Genomic DNA, 19,653 nt, shown 5'->3' on the forward strand with positions numbered 1-19,653 from the left:
TCTTCTAGTTATTTCTCTCAATATATACGCTATTTTCACAAGACTTGGAAATCCTAAAGAGAGTTGACTTCTGCTCTCCACATAGGGGGCACAGCCTCCCCAGGCCTGGTCAAGGCCAGGACAGACATGTACCTCTGTGCTTACAAAGATAAGGTCTGTGCCTGGTCTTGATTATTCTTGTTTTAGAAAGTAGAATTTTATCTCATTAACCCCAGGGTGGATATGTGCAGGTGGCTACCCTGCCCAGAACACAGTGTAGTTAAGGTCCTGTGGTCTCCATAGTGATTACACAGCTGGCGACACGTGGCTGTTACAAAGGTAGCTTTATTCTGAAGTGCAGAGGGCTCTGTGGGCACTCCTTATCCAGATGGCTGACATCCCACACTTTCTCTGCCCCAGCAACGAGCCCCATTTAAAATCCTGCTCTGTGGACTTTCCACCGGTCAGCACAAACTGGTCAGCACTGAGGGGGTATGGGTCTAGGTATAAACATGAATGGGGAAAGTAGATATTTTCCCTCTGTGGAAAAACAGCCACACTTTAAAGACCCAAAGCATATTTGAATAAATAAGACACTGACTCCTCAAACTAGTCTTAAGCCTTCCTTGGGAAGTATATTTTTTCTTGTCTTTACGAAGGCTCTGCTGCTTAAAAAGAACAGGACACAGTGGAAACTTCCCAGGGTACAAGACCACAGCTGCTCACGGGCAGCCTCCCTAGCTACGGTACATGCAGCATGAACTGCTTTACACTGGTGCTTGGGGCAGACTTGGTTACCCAAATGCCACGTGGCCCAGCTTTGATGATTCAAAGTAACCAGGATGGGGGCATGAGCAATATTTGGCTCTAGAGACTGTTGTTAGGAGTTAGGGGATGCTGCTTGGCTTGGTTTGCTTCATGAGAATTTTGACATTAAGTGGAATTAGAGAATTTTCCAATGTGTATAACTGATACTCTACAAGAAAATGCCCCAACACCAAAAGTACATCAACCAAACGATTTCATAAACAAATCATAGAACGCGGCCTTCCATCCAAATTTGAGGCATGAAAATCAAAACAGTCCCTGATCCAGCAACATGTGGAGCACACAGCACTGTATTTGCCTCAAGAGATCTGGGCCAGGCATTCTCACACTTGGCTGTGCATGAGAATCACCCAGGAGTTCACACATAGTGCCAGTCTCTGGGGCTCAACCCAGACCAACGCAGTCTATATCTGTATTTTTTAGGAGTTCCACAGGCAATTCTGATGCATAGTAAAAACTGAGAAGCTCTGGTCTGGGCAGTTCTTCTAGGTTCTCTGTGTTCTTTTTATGCCTGCTTTAAATAAGATGTTTACATTCAAGCAAGCCCAGTACCCTAAAATGCAATTCGTGGCATTGACTCTTAACTTGGCCCTGAACAACTCAGTGGATTTCATTGTCTTATGTGTAAAAGGGAGTCAGTTGTGTTTACTCATCTCTATTTCCAGAAGCTGTGAGAATACTGAGAAATGTGCCATCCTCAGACACACGTCTTACAAAAGTAAGCATCATTATTATTGTTATTGCTATAATTATTATTATTGTAACAGTTGAACATAATGTAAATGTAAAACAGCCCGGCTCATATCAGAGACTGGAATCATTTTGATTTGAAGAGGGATGGAAATAATATAAAATGAGTGGTCAGAGGGGCCAGGCATAGCAGTTGGTCTGTTCCCCACATATAACATCCTGGTCAGAACTGATTATATCCTACTTCTGCTCATGTCACTTGACCCTGTTTGAGACATTTCACTTCTGTAGGTCTTACTTTTGTTACTTGTAAGATGAAGAGGTCAAACCCGGAGGTTCTTATCCTAGGATCCATGGATACATTTTTGTATGATCCATGAACAACATTAAATTGTGCAAATGTGCACAATATTTTTCCTGGGAATAAGGGCTATAGCTATCACTGGATCCTCAAAGAGGCAAATGACCTCCAAATAATGTTAAGAATCAATTGATGAATGGATAAAGAAACTGTGATATATATATATATACATATATATATATATATATATATACATACACACACAATGGAATATTACTCAACTATAAAGAATAATAAAATTATGGCATGTGCAGGCAAATGGATGAAATTGGAGAATATCATGCTAAGTGAGATAAGCCAATCTCAAAAAACTAAAAGACGAATAATCTCACTGGTAAGCAGTTGATGACAAATAATGGGGGTGGGAGGGGGGGCAAGAATGGAGGAAAGAGGGACTGTATAGAGGGAAAAGAGGGGTAGGGGATAAGGAAAAAATAACAGAATGAATCAAACACCATTACCCTATGTAAATGTATGATTACACAAATGGTATGCTGTTACTCCATGTACAAACAGAAACAACATGTATCCCATTTGTTTACAATAAAAATAAATTAAAAAAAAATCAGAGGACTCTGCCAGGCATGGTAGCACATGCTTGTAATACCTGTAGCTTCAGAAACTGAAGTAGGAGGATTGCAAGTTCAAAGCCAGCCTCAGCAACTCAGCAAGACCCTGTCTCTAAATAAAATATTAAAAAGGGCTGGGGATGTGGCTTAGTGGTTAAGCACCCCTGGTTCAATCCCTAGTACCAAAAAGAAAAAAAAAGAAAAACAGAGGAGTCTTTCCAACTCTTAAGTTTTCTGGTTAGTAGAAATAACACTTTGGAAACTCCAAAGCCATTTATTTATGGGTGGATTTCAAACATTTTTGGCAAAGACATCTTTACCCCAGTAAGTTTCTTTTATAAAGTTATTTAATGCAAAACCCTAGAAATGAGTCAAAATCAAAAACTGAGCTAATGCCCATTATACATTGTCAATGCTGCCTTTACTTCCTAAGAATCAAGTTGGTTGGAAAGTAATCTCAGAAGATCAGCGCCATAGGAACTGGGACATCCTTGGGGTCCTGCCCATCTGGAGGCCTTTTGTACTTTCTGACCTCTCATTCCACAATGGTACTACTGGAAGAAGCATGTTGTGCTGCAGGATGGATGGGGAAGAAAATGAAGCCTTAGGGCAAAGAACAAAAGTCTAACTATGGGATTTGACCTGAGTGAGAATGCAAGCCACTGTCACACAAAACACAGGGTAAGGAAAAAACAGATGCTAAGCCCTGAGTGGAATGAGGTGTCTGATGATGCTCAGTTCAGACTTCTCTTAAGGCTCTCTACAACCACAGCATCAGGATCTACCCACGGTCTCATGGGATGCTAGAGTTCAGGCTTTTAAATCAGATCAACAAAAAACATGAATTCAGGAGACCTGCTAAAATGCTAATTTTCAGACGTATGCTAAAGGTGAACTCTTTGGGGCTGCTCAAATCCTTGGGGTACAGAAAATTCAGAGACAAGCATGTATTCTTCCTTGTTTCCAGAACTCAACACTTTCAGTTTTTAAAATTTTGTTGATGTGAACTTATCACTTCCTCAAAGACCATCAATTGGTATTATGTTCTTGGAGAATATAGCTGTACACCCTGAGCCCATGCAGAGTGGCCCCAAATGTAACACTGTGCTCTGGCCACAAGATTATCTAAATCCCTACAATATGAAAGGAATTTTTGGCCTATGCCTTCATCTTAGATAATCAGTCCCATACATGTGCAATAACAATCCCAAAGCACAGGATCAAGTTCCAGGCATACATGAATTCATATTCAGGTCTTGACCTTATGTGAATTTCTTAACATCTCTGAATCTCATTGTTTTTCCATCTGTAAAAATGGAGACAATAACTATGTCCAAGGATTATTATCTCAAATGATAAGAAAGATATAATGTACCTAGCATGGTCCTTAGTATGTCATATCACTCAACAAGTATTGCTTTAATATATCTTAGAGCTTTAATCAGTTATCCGTTAAACATTGGAAGAGGAGAATATGTTCCCAATCACTAAATGAAAAACTACCTTTTTAGTAATGTACAGAGGCTCAGGGCTGTCTGTTGCTTTTGTATCTAACATATTGACTGAACATCTGCTGACATGCTCAAATCCTTTTAGAAAATAAAAATGAGATTTGTTCATTCAAGATACATTTTAGAAGTATCTTAAACCAGAAGAAAAAGAAAAGAGCAAGGCTGATTTCTAGATTTCTGGCCCAGGCCACTGGGTGGATGTGGATGTTATTTATTGAGATGGAAGAGAGTGGAGGAGGTTCAGGAATGTGCAAAACAAAGCCTTCAATCAACTCAGTACCCGTGATTTCTGTTCCAGTGACCTGACTTTGTGGCAAACCAGTGTTCTCACTTTAGTTCCCATCATTTCACTTTCTCTCATAGGTTCTCTTTGGAGGACCATAAGTTCTAACCGTAAGACTAAAGATACTTGATTTCATCTGGCAGAAGAAACGGTGGGTAGAGTTAAGAGACTCAAAATGACAGACTCAAAGCATGCTTCAGAGTCGTCACTGTCGAACTCTGAAAATGGATGAAATGTGCAAATATGCAATTATCTGTGATGTAGGAATCCAAGTCCAGCCTTCAGTAATGCTTCTGCCAAACACGTGTCCCACAGTTTATAATTAAATGTTTGCGTGTAATAAGTATTTGCAGATCATTAATAGCTGCCTCATCACTAAACCTAAAGCCTCAAAGGCAGGGACCTTGTTGTCTTTGCTCCCAACTGGGTCCCATAAGGTATCATGGGTGGTAGGCACTCAGTAAATTTGTGCTGGTTTTTTTTCTGGGCAATGACAGAAATTATTAGCTGTCCCTCAATATCCATTGTTCCTCTTTATTAAATAGAAACTCCATTTTTTTCTGGACATGGCTACTGTATTTGTTTCCTAGGGCTTCTGTAACAAAGTCCCCCAAACTTGGAACAACAGCTTAGAACAATGGAAATGTTTTGTCTCACAACTCTGGATGCTGGAAGTGTGAAATCAAGGTGTCACCTTGCTCTCTCTGATGGCTGTAGAGTTGAATCCTTCCTTGTGATGTCCAGGTTTTTTCTAGTCTGTAAGTGATCCTTGGCATTCCTTGGCATGTAGAACCATCATTCCAGTCATGTGGACATCTCCCTGGGTGGCTTCACATCATCTTTTTGTGCATCTGTCCCTATGTTCAATTTCCTCTTCTTATAAGGACACCAATCACTGAATTGGGGCCACTCTAATAACCTCATCTTAACTTTTCCTCAGTAAAGTCCCTGCTTCCAAATAAGGTCAACCTCTGAGGCACTAGGGATTAGGACTGGGGGACAGGACCCAATCAAGCCCAAACAGTCACCCAGAATAAAATGCACATTCCCCACATTTTCTTGCATCTAAGGGTAGCCATGTGTGGTACGTTCGAGCCAGTGGACCCAAAAGACGTAGTATGTGCAACTCCCAGGAAGTATTTTTAAAGGAGGGACAGTGCCCTGTGCTTCCCTTCTTCCCTTCAGAGTGGCCGGAATGCAGAAGTAATTGCTTCCATATCAGCAGCCGTGTTTGACCACAAATTCACCTCGAGAATGGAAGCTGAACACAGTGAAAAACCAGATAGATGATCAAAATCACAGACACAACTCAGCCCTGAGCTGCTCTCCTTCCAGCTTTCCCATGACAAGAGCAACTATATATGTTGAAGGATTTTATGTCTTTTGAAGGATTTTGTCACTCATTACTTAATTGAAACAGACACACAACCTGAAACTGTAGAATCTTCTGAGCCACCTGTCCCATCCCAGTAGACAGAGTAAAGACACCATCATGTTTGTCTTTAATTCCCAAGATGCTTGGATTGGTCGATGCTGTGGACTGAATGGTGTGCTCCCCGTCCTGTCCCTCTATTCATATGTGGACACCCTAACCTCCAGTGGAAGTAATTAGTGTTAAAGAGGCCATAAAGGGGGAGCCCTGATAGGATTAATGGCCTCAGAAGAAGAGACACCACAGATCCTGCTCTCTTGGAAGAGGAGCCTTATTAGAACCTATCCATGCTGGCACCCAGCCTCCAGCATTGTGAGAGAATCAATTCCTGCTGTTTAAGTCTGTTGTGGCATGATAGTCCTGCTAGACCTGTCAGGGAGAAATCAAGGACTATGGCTTTGGAAATAGATGTGGCTATGGTTGGAATGTGTCCCCCACTCCCCAAATTCACGTGTTGGAAACGTAAGCCCCAAATTTGTTTGCTAGTGGTATTTGGAGGTGGAGAGATAATTAGAATTAGACAAAGTCAAAAAAGTGGGTCCCACATGATGGCATTAGTGGCTTTATAACAAGAGGGACCCAAGTTTGCATGCTTGCTCTGTCTCCCCATGTGATGCCTTCTGCATGGCACTATTGGGAAGCATCAAGAAGGCCCTTATCCAGGCTGGCACCATATTCTAGACTTCCCAATCTCCAGAACCATGAGTTAAATAACTTCTGTACTCTAGCATACCTATTCTAGGAATTTTGTTAAAGCAACAGGAAAAGAACTAAGACACTTTCTTATTCATCCTCATGGTTATGCAAGAAGCAATTATCATTGCCTTTAAGATGAGACATTGAAATTAAGTATTTCTAAGATGTGATGTGACACATAATTACATCCCCTTTCCCCATGGATCTCCTTTCAGCTACATTTTGTTACTTCGGTTTTGTTTATAAACCTATTTAAAAATCAGTTAGAAGACTTGGAAGAAAACAATAATTATAATAAGCAATATAAAAAAAATGACACCTACAAATATTTGTTGTTCAGCATGAACAATATTACATGGTTCATGGGCTAGAACACATACTGCATTAGCTCAAGACTTTTATAAGCAAACTTCCAAGGTGAAGAATTTGAGGCTCAGAGTTGAAGCAATTTTCCTTGGTACTAACAAAAAGTCGTGAAGCTGGGACTTAAACTCAGGAGTCTGACACGGAACTCTGGGTATTCATTACATGACCCAGTGCCAGTAACAAACTCAAGCCCTAGGTGAAATGGGCCTCAAGAGAGTAGAGATGTGATGGGCCAGATGAGAAGAAAGAGATGACTGGCCAGGAGAGGCAGAGATGCTCCTGGAGATTTCTGGAAGTGGAACATGGTGTTTGGTGACAGGGCTGCCAGTGGTCAAGATGAAGCCAGTCAGGAAGAACCTGTGTCCCCATACCCAGCAGTGTGGTGGTGGCTCTCTAGACAAGGTTAGGAACAGAAATGAGAGGAAACAGAAGGACTGGGCAGGGCCGTGCAGTGGGCAGCTTGGACTGGCAAGCGTGAAGCTCAGGGACACTGAGACAAAGTCCAGGACCGAAGAGATCTTTAGCTTTATTTTATAAACTGGCTACAGCTGGGCTCTTGGAGATGTGCCCACGTATTCATTGTGGGACGGAGGGGAGGGCCAGTGCCTGGCCCGGAGAGAGGCTCAGCACATAGCAACTCCCTCAACCCTTCACCCAGCCTGGAGGAAGAGACCACAAACGTCCTCAGTCAGCAGATGAGAGAGAGGCCCAGGGAAGCGAAATGATGCGCCCAACCATACACAGGCAGGAGGAGGGACACCAGGATTCATCTGACTCCAAAAACTTAATTTTTTGTGATAGAGATCATATCCGTGGCTGCCTCTGGGGGAGGGGTTGACAGGAAAGGTACGTGAAGAGCTTTCTGGAGTGACATGTCCTACAATCTGACTGGTGGTGACACCCGTGTGCACATCTAACCAAACCTGCAAACACACTTAAAAGCCATGTGTGTCACTGCATGGAAGTTATGTCTCCAGATGGTGTGAATCTACATCGTGTATAACCACAGATGAAATGATGTACCCCTTTTGTGTATAATGAATCAAAATGTAGTCCGTAAAAAATTTTTTAAAATTTAAAAACTTAAAAATAAATAAATAAAAAAGAAAGTTATGTCTCAATTTAGAACATGATTTTATAAAGCTCTTGAGCCTCTTCCTTCCTCTAAATCATCCTTTCCATGGAGGGGAGAGGAAATAGCCCTGAAAGGACAAAAATGTTTCTTACGGTCTGAAAAAAATTGGCATGTGTGTGTGCATATTTGTGTGTTTATATATATACATATACTGATCAAGTCATTTGGACTGATTTAGCAGTACTGGACAGGTTGAATCCAGGGGCACTGGATTATTCAGCTATATCCTCATCCTTTTTATTTTTTATTTTGAGACAGGGTCTCACTAAGTTGCTTAGGACCTTGCTAAGTTGCTGAAGCTAGCCTTGAACTTGGAATCCTCTTACCTAAGCCTCCTGAGTCACTGGAATTACAGGTGTGAGTCACTGCACCCAGCTTATCCTCTTTTTAAGTATAAAGCAGGTGTGTGTGTGTGTGTATGTATACATATATATACAGTATAAATACATATAGAATATATATATGTATGTATACTGTATACATACAATAGAACATAACAGATAAACAGGTAATCTGTAAATCACTGGTATTCACATTTCACAGGGAGGGATGGAAAACATACCTTAGACATGTTCCTCATGGGGCTGATAATAAAAAAAAGGCAAGAAACTTCCAAACTCACAGCTCCTGCCTTCCCCAATTCTCCTCACACTGCAATCTGGTCATGACATTCTTTGCTGCAAGGCATCATGCTACCTTCTGGGTTCCCCACCCTACAGAATAAAACCCGTGAGTGTGTGCACATGTGAACACCCAGTCCTGTGCACACATGTACATATGCAGTGTGCACGCCACTTAGCTGGTTTCTGATCGTTCTTTGGGTCTCAGCTCAGGCCTTCCTTCCCCTGGAAGCCCGGGGAGTGACCCTTCTCATCCCCTTCTCATCTCATCTGCAAAAGTGGAAGCACCGTTTTTTGGTTCCCCCCCCTTCCCTTTCCTACTGTAATTCTACGTTCACTAGGGGAAGTATTTGCTTAATGTCTCTCTCCGTCTTCAACTGTAAATCCCAGGATGGCCTAACATAATGCCGAGCAAAGGCACAGGTCAATATGCACTTGAAGACAGTCAGAGCCGGGCACAGGGAAGACTCCGTGCTAAGGAAGGGAACAGACAGAAGATGGATCTGAGCTGAGCCCTGGAAAGTGGCCCTCTCCTGTTGGCAGGTCCCTCCCAGGCACAGGAGTTATTTCTCCCCTCCCAGTCCTGCCCAATAGCAAGCAGAGGATCCTACTCTGTCACCTGGGAGGCAACCTCTCTGCAAGGGCCAGCCATGGCTCAGAGCACCCAACAACCCCTGAACCCTGAAGTCGCCTGGAAAGGAGCTACTTTTAAAACATCACGAGGTATTTTTAAAACATCTGTGTGGATGGTGGGTCATTCCACAATTTACTTCAGTGCCCAAACTGTCCTGGCTAATTAGGTAGGTACCCGGCCTCTTTTGGTTCATGAAATAACACAGCACTATGTCCCTGGGGAGGGAAGATCAATAGGCAAGATTTTGAAATTTTTTTCTCTGTGTGAAAAACAGTCATTTTTTAAGAGGGGGGAAAAAGGACATAATGGTCACTAATTCCTTATTCTGACTCAGATAGTTCTGTTTCTATATAAACATGCAAAGAAAAAAGCAAACAGAGAAAAGAGATGGAGCCAGTCCACATCCATCAATTCATCACAGCAGGAAACAAGAAAAGAAGCCAGGAGTCTTGAAATCCCTCTGAGACTTGGCACAGAGCAGCATGAAAACTGGAATACTGTTTCTGACAGGATTTAATTATTCCCACAAGAAAAATAAACTTTCCAGAAAAAAGCAAGGGTATCCTTTGTCCCTTATTTGTAAATATGGCTCAGATTCCTTCAGAGCCTACAGGCTGAACTGTTGGCTCTAACAAATGTTTCATAAAACTAACAAGAGTGAGTATTTTAGATTTTTCACTTGGAAGACACTGCAAGATCTAGTCCTCACCTAAGTGAGGGGCCAATGCCAGGGACAAAAACGACTTAGTTGATCTTCTTTGAGTCAACCAGATGACATGTGAACACTCTACCAATGCACTTTGACTAGAATATAGGGTTTCTTCACAGTAGACATGAAAGGTCAAGAATCAAAGAGCAGTTTACCCTGGGTTTAAGATTTCTGTGGGACATGTCATCTACTGGGCTGTGCCTCAGGGTTTGTATTTCTTGAAGTAATACTATGGGAAGTATGGATTCGGGGTCAGAGAAAGCAGATTTGAATCTAGCTCTTGACATTTACAACCTGGTAACCAGGAAAGGAATTAACTGGGTCTCCTCACTTGTGAAGTAGGGAGACTATAACTCACCCGCCTTCAAAAGCCAAGACCATACATGTAAAAGATTTGAGTTCACAATGCAGGTGCTCAAAATATGAGTTCCCTGAGCCTTTCCCGAGAAGAACACAGAGGTGGGGCTTTTGGGAGGGAATTAGGTCATGAGGATGGATGGGGCTGGTGCCTTCACAAGAAGACAAGAGGAGGATTTGCTCTTCTCTCTGCTCTCTGACATGTGAGGACACAGCAAGGAGACAGGTTTTGCAACCAGGTAGCAGTCCTCGCCAGACACTGGATCCACCAGTACCTTGATCTTGGACTTTCCAAACAAATGTTTGCCATTGACACGTCCCAGTTTATATTATTTTTGAGACAGCAGACTGAAATAATCAAGAGAGCAGGGTGATGTGATGAAGAATAGCTGGAGGAAGATAGGGGAGTATCATAGGATATTTAAGGAAGGTTTCTCTGAAAAAATCAACATGTACCCTGAGATTAGAAAGACAAGGATGGAACCAGCCATCTTTCCTAGGGCAGGAACAAACCTGGTATTTGGGAAGCACAAAGAGAAAGCCAGGAGGGCTGTAAGTAACACAGTGTAGGAGATGAGGTCCTGATCTACAGAACCAGATTGAGGACTCTGCAGTCCATGAAAGGCATCTGGAGCTTATTCTCATTGTGACAGGAAGCCATTAGAGCATTTAAGTGCCAGAGTCAATTAATGAGATTTACTTAAGAGCCAGACACAGGCCTGATCATGAGATTTAGTGAAATGTAAAAAGTCTGCCCAGATAGAATGAAGGGTGCCTATTACAGGATCATGCAGGATAAGATGATCAGTGTGGCCCAGAAATGCGTTAAGTGGTGTGATAGAGAGAGGGGCTGGCAAGAACAATTGTGACGTGATGCCAGTGTTCAAATCAGTCATTCGAGTGCGGCCTGCTGAACAGCTTGGGGCGAAGAACTGCCTTCCTTTCAACAGAGCAGACTAGAGGAGAGAGGACTGAGAGATTCCTTCTGAATCTCTGCTCTCCTGTTAGTAGTTTACTGTAGACATTAAATAGGCTCATGAAGAGAAGGGACACCAAGGTATGGGTCAGGCACATAGAAGACACTCAGGAAACCATGATCGCTTTTCAAGTTTCCTCCTTTCCCCTTTGCACTGAAAGGAATAGCAGCTGCTGGTATGAAATTCCCAAAGAGGAGTGAAAAGTCAGCAAATGGAAAATGTGGGGAACAAGGAGATACAAATGTAGTGCATTGGTGAACCAAACTTGACATTTTCCATATTTCATGCTCCACTCTAAAGTTGTAAGGACAATGAAAGGTCCTCTAAGTCAGGAGTCTAGAGATTTCATTTTCTAAGTAAAAGAACACTTAAAATGAGAGCAACTCCAAATTAAAAAATGCTAGATGAGGGAGAATTTTAATGCCATTATAGCCATTGTTCTCTACCCCTGGGGTGGTAAGAGAGCACCATAGAATCATTTAGCACATTATTGGGGAAAAAAGAGTGTAATAAATCGTTTTCTTTTACATGTGGGTCTTGATTTATTTTAAAGCTAAAAACAAAAAAGATATATTTGGGGACCTCTGTTACATGTTCCCTTTCTGGTTTTGGGAACAAATGAGCTACTGTAGCAGGAAGAAAAGTAAGGAAAGAAAAGAAACAGATTGGAGTTAAAACAAAAATTAAAACAAGATTGAGACAGTGGAAAAGTCTAACATGTTACCAGAATTCAATTCTGTTACAACTGAAGTCAGGCTGGACACCTCCCCATGTCCACCCGGCATGATCCCAGCATGCATCTCAGCAGTCCTGTCCAACACCTGAATTGATGGCCAGTTCCCACCAGCTTAAATCAGCTCTGTAGAGGTGACAGGCATGAAGAACTCTGAGGAACTGGGCGCCATGGCTTAGCTACCAAGGTGACACATTACTATTCCAGACCAGAAGAGAATTGAGGTAGATATTACCACTTTCCCAATGACACATTTGTTCTGGAGTTCTTCCAGACTATCCAGAGACACATCTTAATGCAGCCATGAAGGTGTACTGTGATCATGGATTAAGAGTTCCATTTAAGCTGGGCACAGTGGCACACACCTGTACTCCTAGTAACTCAGGAGGCTGAGGCAGGAGGATCCAAGTTCAAGACCAGCCTCATAAACTTAGTGAGACTCTATTGAAATCAAAAAATAAAAGGGACTGGGGGTATACCTCAGTGGTAGAATGACCCTGACTTCAATTCTCAGTGCCAAAAAAAAAAAAAAAAAAAAAAAGTTTCCATTTGAGTCAGGCAAAAAGCTCTCCTTTGAGTCTGGGAAGGTCTTGAAGAGTTAAAACACGAAAACTAGAACCTAGTCTCTTTAGTCTGGACCTGTCTTGTCCAATCTGGTGGCCCACATCCTAAAATCTTTTGATCCCTATAACAAGATAAAATAAAAGAGACATGGTAAACATGAGAAACTAAGTTTCAAGATAGTCTCTGTCTGGGCAAGTAAAGCAATGGAATTAAGCAGTCAAAATAAAGAAACAAAAAGTCCCCTGGAGGAGGGAAAGGGGAAGGGAAATGGGAAATACTGAGGAATGATATTGGCCGAATTATATTGCTATCTTATGGGCATATACAAATATATAACAACAAATCCTGCCATTATATACAACAATAATGCACCAATAAAAAATATGCGAAAAAGAAACTCCCTTGAATAGAAGAGTCCAAAGGTCACACTCACAGCTTTGTTCCCATTGGAAATTAGGAGGAGGCAGAGTCAGGACCTGAAGAGTGAGCCTGGTATAGAGGGGGACACTGATGGCAAGGTGGCCACTTATATCTCCTGGGGAAACTTTGGCCACTCAAAAAAATATGCCTGGTGTATACTACATGCTGAAAATACAGATGCAAAACACTGGGAAACTTCTATCAGGCAGACCAAGCAGGTCAATCTGACCTTCCCCCTAGACCCCCTGGGGAGAACCGAACCGCACCACCAAAACCTTATAGCAGGACAGGTTGGAGGAAACGAGTCCTCAGGATTAGATTATACAACTGGCTTTTTATGAAACTGAAATCATGTTGCTAAAATACATGGTAAAATATGAGATATTTTAGTTAGTGTTTTAGGTCAGAAAATAATACATAAAGTTATCTCCATTGAATAAACATGGCTAAATTATTCAAAGGGCATGACATTCGTCATCGTTTTCATTTAACCAACCACTCAACAGTGCAATTCAAAACAATATCTGTATAGATTTCATTCCAATACAGTTTGGCCAGAGGCATCGTCTAACAGTTTGAGATCTATCTTAACCAATAAAGGTTCCATTTGAGTGTTTCTCTCAAATGGTAGAATGCTATGTTAAACAATTTAAACAAAATTTGAGGAAATGGGTAGACACTTCACAGAAGAAGATATACGGGTGATCAACAAATATATGGAAAAATGCTCATCATCCCTGATAATTAGAGAAATGCAAATTAAAACCACCCTAAGATTTCATCTAACTCCAATTAGAATGGCTATTCTCAAGAACACAAGCAATAATAAGTGTTGGCATGGATGTGGGGAAAAAGGCACACTCATACATTGCTGGTGGAGTTGCAAATTGGTGCAGCCACTCTGGAAAACAGTATAGAGATTCCTCAGAAAACTTGGAATGGACTACCATTTCACCCAGTTATCCCACTCCCCGGTTTATACCCAAAGGACTTAAAATCAGCATACTACAGTGATGCAGCCACATCAATGTTCATAGCAGTTTAATTCAAATAGCTAGATTGTGGAACCAACCTAGATGTCCTTCAATTGACGAATGGATAAAGAAACTGTGGTATATATATATATATATATATATATATATACACACACACACACACACACACACACACACACAATGGAATATTACTCAGCCATAAAGAAGAATAAAATTATGGCATTTGCTGGTAAATGGATGAAATTGGAAAATACCATGCTAAGTGAAATAAGCCAAGCCCAAAAAAACCAAAGGCTGAATGTTTTCTCTGATAAGTACATGACTTATCAGAAGAGGGGGGAAGAGAAGAATGAAGGAACTTTGGATGGTGTAGAGGAAAATGGGGTGGGACGGAGTGGGGGACAGAAAGATAGTAGAATGAAACAGACAGTATTACCCTACATACATGAATGATTACATGAATGGTGTGAATCTACATTGTGTACAACCATAGAAATGAAAAGTTGTACCCCATTTGTTTACAATGAAACAAAATGCAGTCTGTGAAAATAAAAAAGATTTTAATTAAAAAAAAATTTGCCCCCCACCAGATTTATCAGAATTTTTAATACACTAATTTGTTTTCTTAATTTCTAAGAAGGGGACGAAATGTACACAGTCTGAAACGGTTTTAAGTTGGACATGACAGTGCACGCCTATAATCCTACCAACTCAAGAGACTGAGGTCAGATGATCACAAGTTCAAATTCAGCCTTGGCAACTTAGAGAGACCCTGTCCCAAAATTTTAAAAAATTTAAAAGAAGAGCTGGGATGTGGCTCAGTGGGGCAGCACTCCTGGATTCCATCCCTAGAGCTGTAAATAAAATAAAATAGAATACAAATAAGACTACTTTTAAGTAGAGGAGCTCAGAATAGAATATTCTGCTGAATCAGAGAGCTATGTTATACAATTGTGGAAGAACTGCTCTAATGAATTCTATACTGCTCTAGGACATATGAAAACCATTGTATACGTCCAGAGAAAATAAAAATATAAACCATCTGATGTATTAGTTTATAAAATGGAAAATATGTATATCGGGAAACCTATCTGCCCAGGTAAGTACAGTAGATAGTTAATTAATTTAATCAGTCGACATGCCCAGAATGGTTATACATGTTAATTGGCAGAGATGAACTAAAATCAATTATATTCCTGGTACACTTGGCTAGGCAAAACAAGTTCTTCAGCTGCAATATAAATCCGCTGCTTTCCTCAAAGGAAATGTGCTTTAAGCCAAATCCTCATGTGAATGAATGCATGCTCAGAACTGAAGCTCTGTGCCAAAAATCATTTATACTGGGTACTTTACTGTGGAAATAAAATGTAAAATCCTTCCCACAGCCAAGAGTTCCATTAGAAAATGAAAAATTCAGCCTCGGCACAGATGCAAGTGCTTGCCCTTTCCGTTCCCAGCCAACTTTCCTGCTGAGTTTCTTTGGTACTGTGCCTGCTCTGGTAGTGAGAAGGCAGGGCAGGTCTCTCTCCTTGACCACTTTAGCCAGTGAGGCTTCCACGGTTGCCCGGGGGCACAGGGTACAGCAGGCGGTGCCTCCCCATTTCGGACAAGGTTGTGAAATCAGGGCACAGGGCCAGCATCTAATCACACCAGCCTGATTACCTAAACTGGCACTAAAGGTGCAGCTCTTGGCTCCCTTTTGTTCCCAGTGTGCACACCAACGCCAGAGGACACATGCTGGAACCAGACAGGTGGAGATTCAAATCATGGCTGTTCCTGTGCTTGGCTGCTGCACCAGAAAAAGCCCCGATGGGAGAGGATGAAGACACTGATGAGCGAATGGTGAGAATGAGCTGGAGCTTTCCAGCTTGCCGAGTCCTCCCATGCCCTAGATAACAGATCGATATGCCCTGTGAAATGTTTCACAGACGACAGAGCAAAACTGGGCTAGATAAAGGTGTTTCACGCTCTGAGAAAACCAAGGCTTTCAACATTCTCTTTTATTTCTGTTACAAAGACAATGTATTTACATATATGCATACAAGTCTAGAAAAATAAAAATCAAAATGTGAATGGTATTACTCTATTGGGTGCCAATTATACATCCATAAGGCTGCTTTTAAAATGTTACTAGTTGTCATTTCTGGATTAAGGAAGATGACAGGTAATTTTAGCTTTTTTTAGGCCTGTCTGTTTCCCAAATTTTCTTGGACACGCATCACTTTAATACTAAACAATATGTAAAATCATTGTCCAAAAATCTTAAATTTATTCAATATTCAATCGATACTTCTGTAGATGTTTCTATTTTATAAAATATTTCCACATATGTAATCCATAAAAGAATTGCAGGAAATATTATTGCCACTTCAGAGAAGAGAAAATGGGTTCTGAGATGTCACAAAAGTTACTCAAAAAGCCAGTAACTAGCAAGTTCAAGATATGACTCTAGATCTCTTCAAATTCGGTAACTTTTCTTTTCTCAATATGTGCTCATTAGGGTCTAGTGTGACCTACTGGTGACACATACCCACAGGCATGTGCCTTGCCTACAATAGAAATAGCAGACTTTGATATAAGATTTAAGCAAAAAGAAATATATATCTCCCCTCCCCGCCCCTAAATTCAGCATTAAGGGGAGAAATGTGGAAAAAAAAAAGAAAAAGAAAGATTAAACAATGGGAGCTTGGAGATTACAAAGTAGAGACAGGAAGTGGGCAAACCTTCTTCCCTGGTTGCCGCATCATATGCTTTTGGCTTCATCTTGAACCCACTGGGAAAGGGAGAGGAAAATTTGACAAAAATGGAACCAAAACACTGAGGGAGAGAAAGTATAGATGGCATCAAATAATTAAATAGGGCTGGAAGTATTTCCACTGGGCTGGTAGAGGAGAAGGAAGACCCCAGGAGAGGTAAAGGGTGTGGCGATTACAAATGAGAAAGGGCACAACTTGAGAGGGCTTTGGCTCCCAGGGAAGAACTGCAGTCAATGCCCCCTGGACCCAGGACAGACACAACCATGTCAGAAAAGCCCGGAAGTACCTTCATTCCTGCCGCGGCTGCTGGGCCGCTGGGGTCCACCGCCTGGATGTGGCATGGCTTACTTCCTCGTACCACAAAGCCCCAGCCAACCGCATCGCCAACAATCTAGAGAGGAAAAACCACAATCAGCAATTGGCAGGCAGTCCCTGGCAATTTGCCTGTCCTCCCAACAGAGAGAAAACCAGCCCAGGACTAAGCATGTGCCATGACACATCTGCCTCCACTTCCTCGCTACCTTGTCGGGAGATGGAATAGTTTGCTTCTACTCTGAACACAGGCACATCTCTGTGGAAAATGTGGTTGAGAAACGGAACCCGTTTGGAAGAAGGAAGTTGCTTTTGGGAGGGCACTATTCAATAAATAACTGGCAGACTGCCTCTTTCTTAGACAGCTCAACAATTCAATATTGAAATCTAGTAGAAGGTTTAGAAGATCTTAAAAACATGGTTGAAATTTCTCTCCAAATCCAATCTCTACCCCAGTTTGTCTTTTTCCTCTGGATCCAAATGATAGACTATTATTTAGCTAGGTCACTCAAGTCTAGAATAACAATTTAAGTTACTAGTGATGAGAAATATGAAGAGCCTAGGATTTCTTGAAACAATTTTCTATACCAAGAAAATAAAATGATTCAGGCATGCACTTGTGATTCTAGTGATTGTGGAGACTAACACAGGAGGATTGCAAATTTGAGTCTGGGCAATTCAGAGAGACCGTCTCAAAATAAAAAATAATAGCTGGGAATATAGCTCAGTGGTAGAGTACCATTGAGTTCAATCCACAGTCCCAAGGAAAGGAAGAAAGGAAGAAAGGAAGGAAAGCTGGAGACTGAGAAGCAGGAATGCTGATGGGAATTTTTGTGGAAATTCTCAAGATTTTTAGGCACTTCAGTGATTTGAGGGTATGCTATTATTCGTTTATTATACAAACTTTACTTCCAAATGCAAAGTTTGCCTTCTCCCCTGATACAGACAGGTATCAGTGCCTTTTCATGTTAAGTCCTCTAGCTCAGCAACAGAAGTAGCCCTTAAAAAAATGTTTGCATTGTGAATGAATGTGGAAAGCTTGTGTGTGTGTGTTTCTACCTAAGGTAGTGCAACAGTTAGAAAATAGGAGGAAAGAGAAGTGCATAAAAGAGGAAGTTGATGTAGATGTGAGGAGTCTGAAAGGAAGGGGAGTGGGGGAGGTGCTCTCAATCAGAATACTTCCACACTCTTTAAAGAAAACCTATGGGGCCAGAGGGAAGCAGAAGTAAGGCTAGACCACCTCCCCACAGACAGAGCTTCAGGAGCTGCCCACAGTCACACAGGGCCCCAAATTGGATGCCTTCACAACTCAGGTTTTGCTGACATTGTCAAAGGCACCATTCCTTACAGTGGAACAATTTATTCTATAGTTCCCTTTTTCTACCTTAAGACTCCCCTAATGTCTTAAATGATTTTTAGAATTAAGTGTAATGCAGAAGAAATTGTTGGCATTATTTGCACTACCATTTGCCTTAAAAATCCATAATTACATTAGCTTAAGTATATAAAATCCTTTTAAAGGACATATCCAAAAGAACTTAAATGCTATATGAATAACATGTAAATCATGTAAAGTCCTAAAGTGTTTTAGTGCCTTCGTGTCAAAAAAAGCCTGCTATCATAATGTAGCGAGCAGGCTGTGCCCTCTCTGAGTTACTCTATAATGTACAGAACAGTAGTTTTCAGGCTGGGCCTAAACCTGAGTTGCTCAATTTTATAAGTGGAGCAGTAATTTGCTGTAAGCTACTCAAGTTTGAGTTTAAGTGCTGAGGTGGAATGACGCTATACTTTGTACAAATAGACAACCATCTACCTACAACAACCATAAGCCACAAAATGATAAATAAATTAATCACACTAATAAAAATGTCAACCTCTGAACTCATTGAATTAATCAGAAGCACATGGATGGGTATATCAAACTCATATGGGAAAACACAGACCCTTGTGCTTATAAACACACCAGACCACCAAATGAAGAGGTCCATAAAAGGAGGCACACCCTGAGACTGGTCATGACAGCACCCCGTTCCTGTCACCTGGTCACTTATCATGAGTTTGCCCAAGAAAATCCACAATGATGACCTGCCGAATGTCTGTCCTTGGGTTTAAGCAGAGTGTGATTTCTCCTGCCAGTGATGATCATAACACAGCTTGCCCAAAGATAACATCTCAAGTTGACACTGCGAACATGCCTTCCACGCAGACCTTGGCCTAGAATAAGTTCCGAGCTTTGATAGTTCTGCACACTGACCACTTACACTGACTCTTTGACTCCGCATTCATATCGCTCTCTGCCTTTGCTCTCAATGTAGTCTACCAAAATCCTATGGCTGCCTTAATACCTTCTGAACCTTTCTATAACCTGTGTATATAATTGTGTAAAGAGTGATGTGTGACTTCAGAGTTATAGATACTAGAAACTAAAATTAGAATAAAAGAACTTAGAAAAAAAAAAAAAAAGAATAAAAGAACTTGTGATCACCTGGCTTATGACTACCAGGTGACCCACAAGTATTCAGTGAACTGCCACTGAACAGTGTGGTGTAGCCCATGAATTTATTGTTATTCAATAAATTCTGACATTGTGGAAAGACAACAAAATGTGTCTTGTCTATGTTAATGATGTAGTTTACTCACGACACATAATCATGCTAAAAACAAAGGAAAATTAGGATGAGTTTTCACTTCAGTCCATAAGCTACACATCAACATGCTGATATGAC

The 19,653-nt window shown here is 41.3% G+C and overlaps 1 protein-coding gene across 1 annotated transcript in view; it reads right to left on the bottom strand.

Annotated features, from left to right (window-relative positions):
- Positions 1-19,653, bottom strand: part of Deptor (DEP domain containing MTOR interacting protein) — a 140,045-nt gene that overhangs the window by 25,690 nt on the left and 94,702 nt on the right. Inside the window, exon 8 of the mRNA XM_047563359.1 lies at positions 16,902-17,006. Within this exon, the coding sequence (XP_047419315.1) occupies positions 16,902-17,006 (105 nt within the window). The remainder of the gene's footprint in view (positions 1-16,901; positions 17,007-19,653) is intronic.

The sequence above is a fragment of the Sciurus carolinensis genome, chromosome 1 (assembly GCF_902686445.1).
Source record: "Sciurus carolinensis chromosome 1, mSciCar1.2, whole genome shotgun sequence".
Lineage (NCBI taxonomy): Eukaryota > Metazoa > Chordata > Mammalia > Rodentia > Sciuridae > Sciurus > Sciurus carolinensis.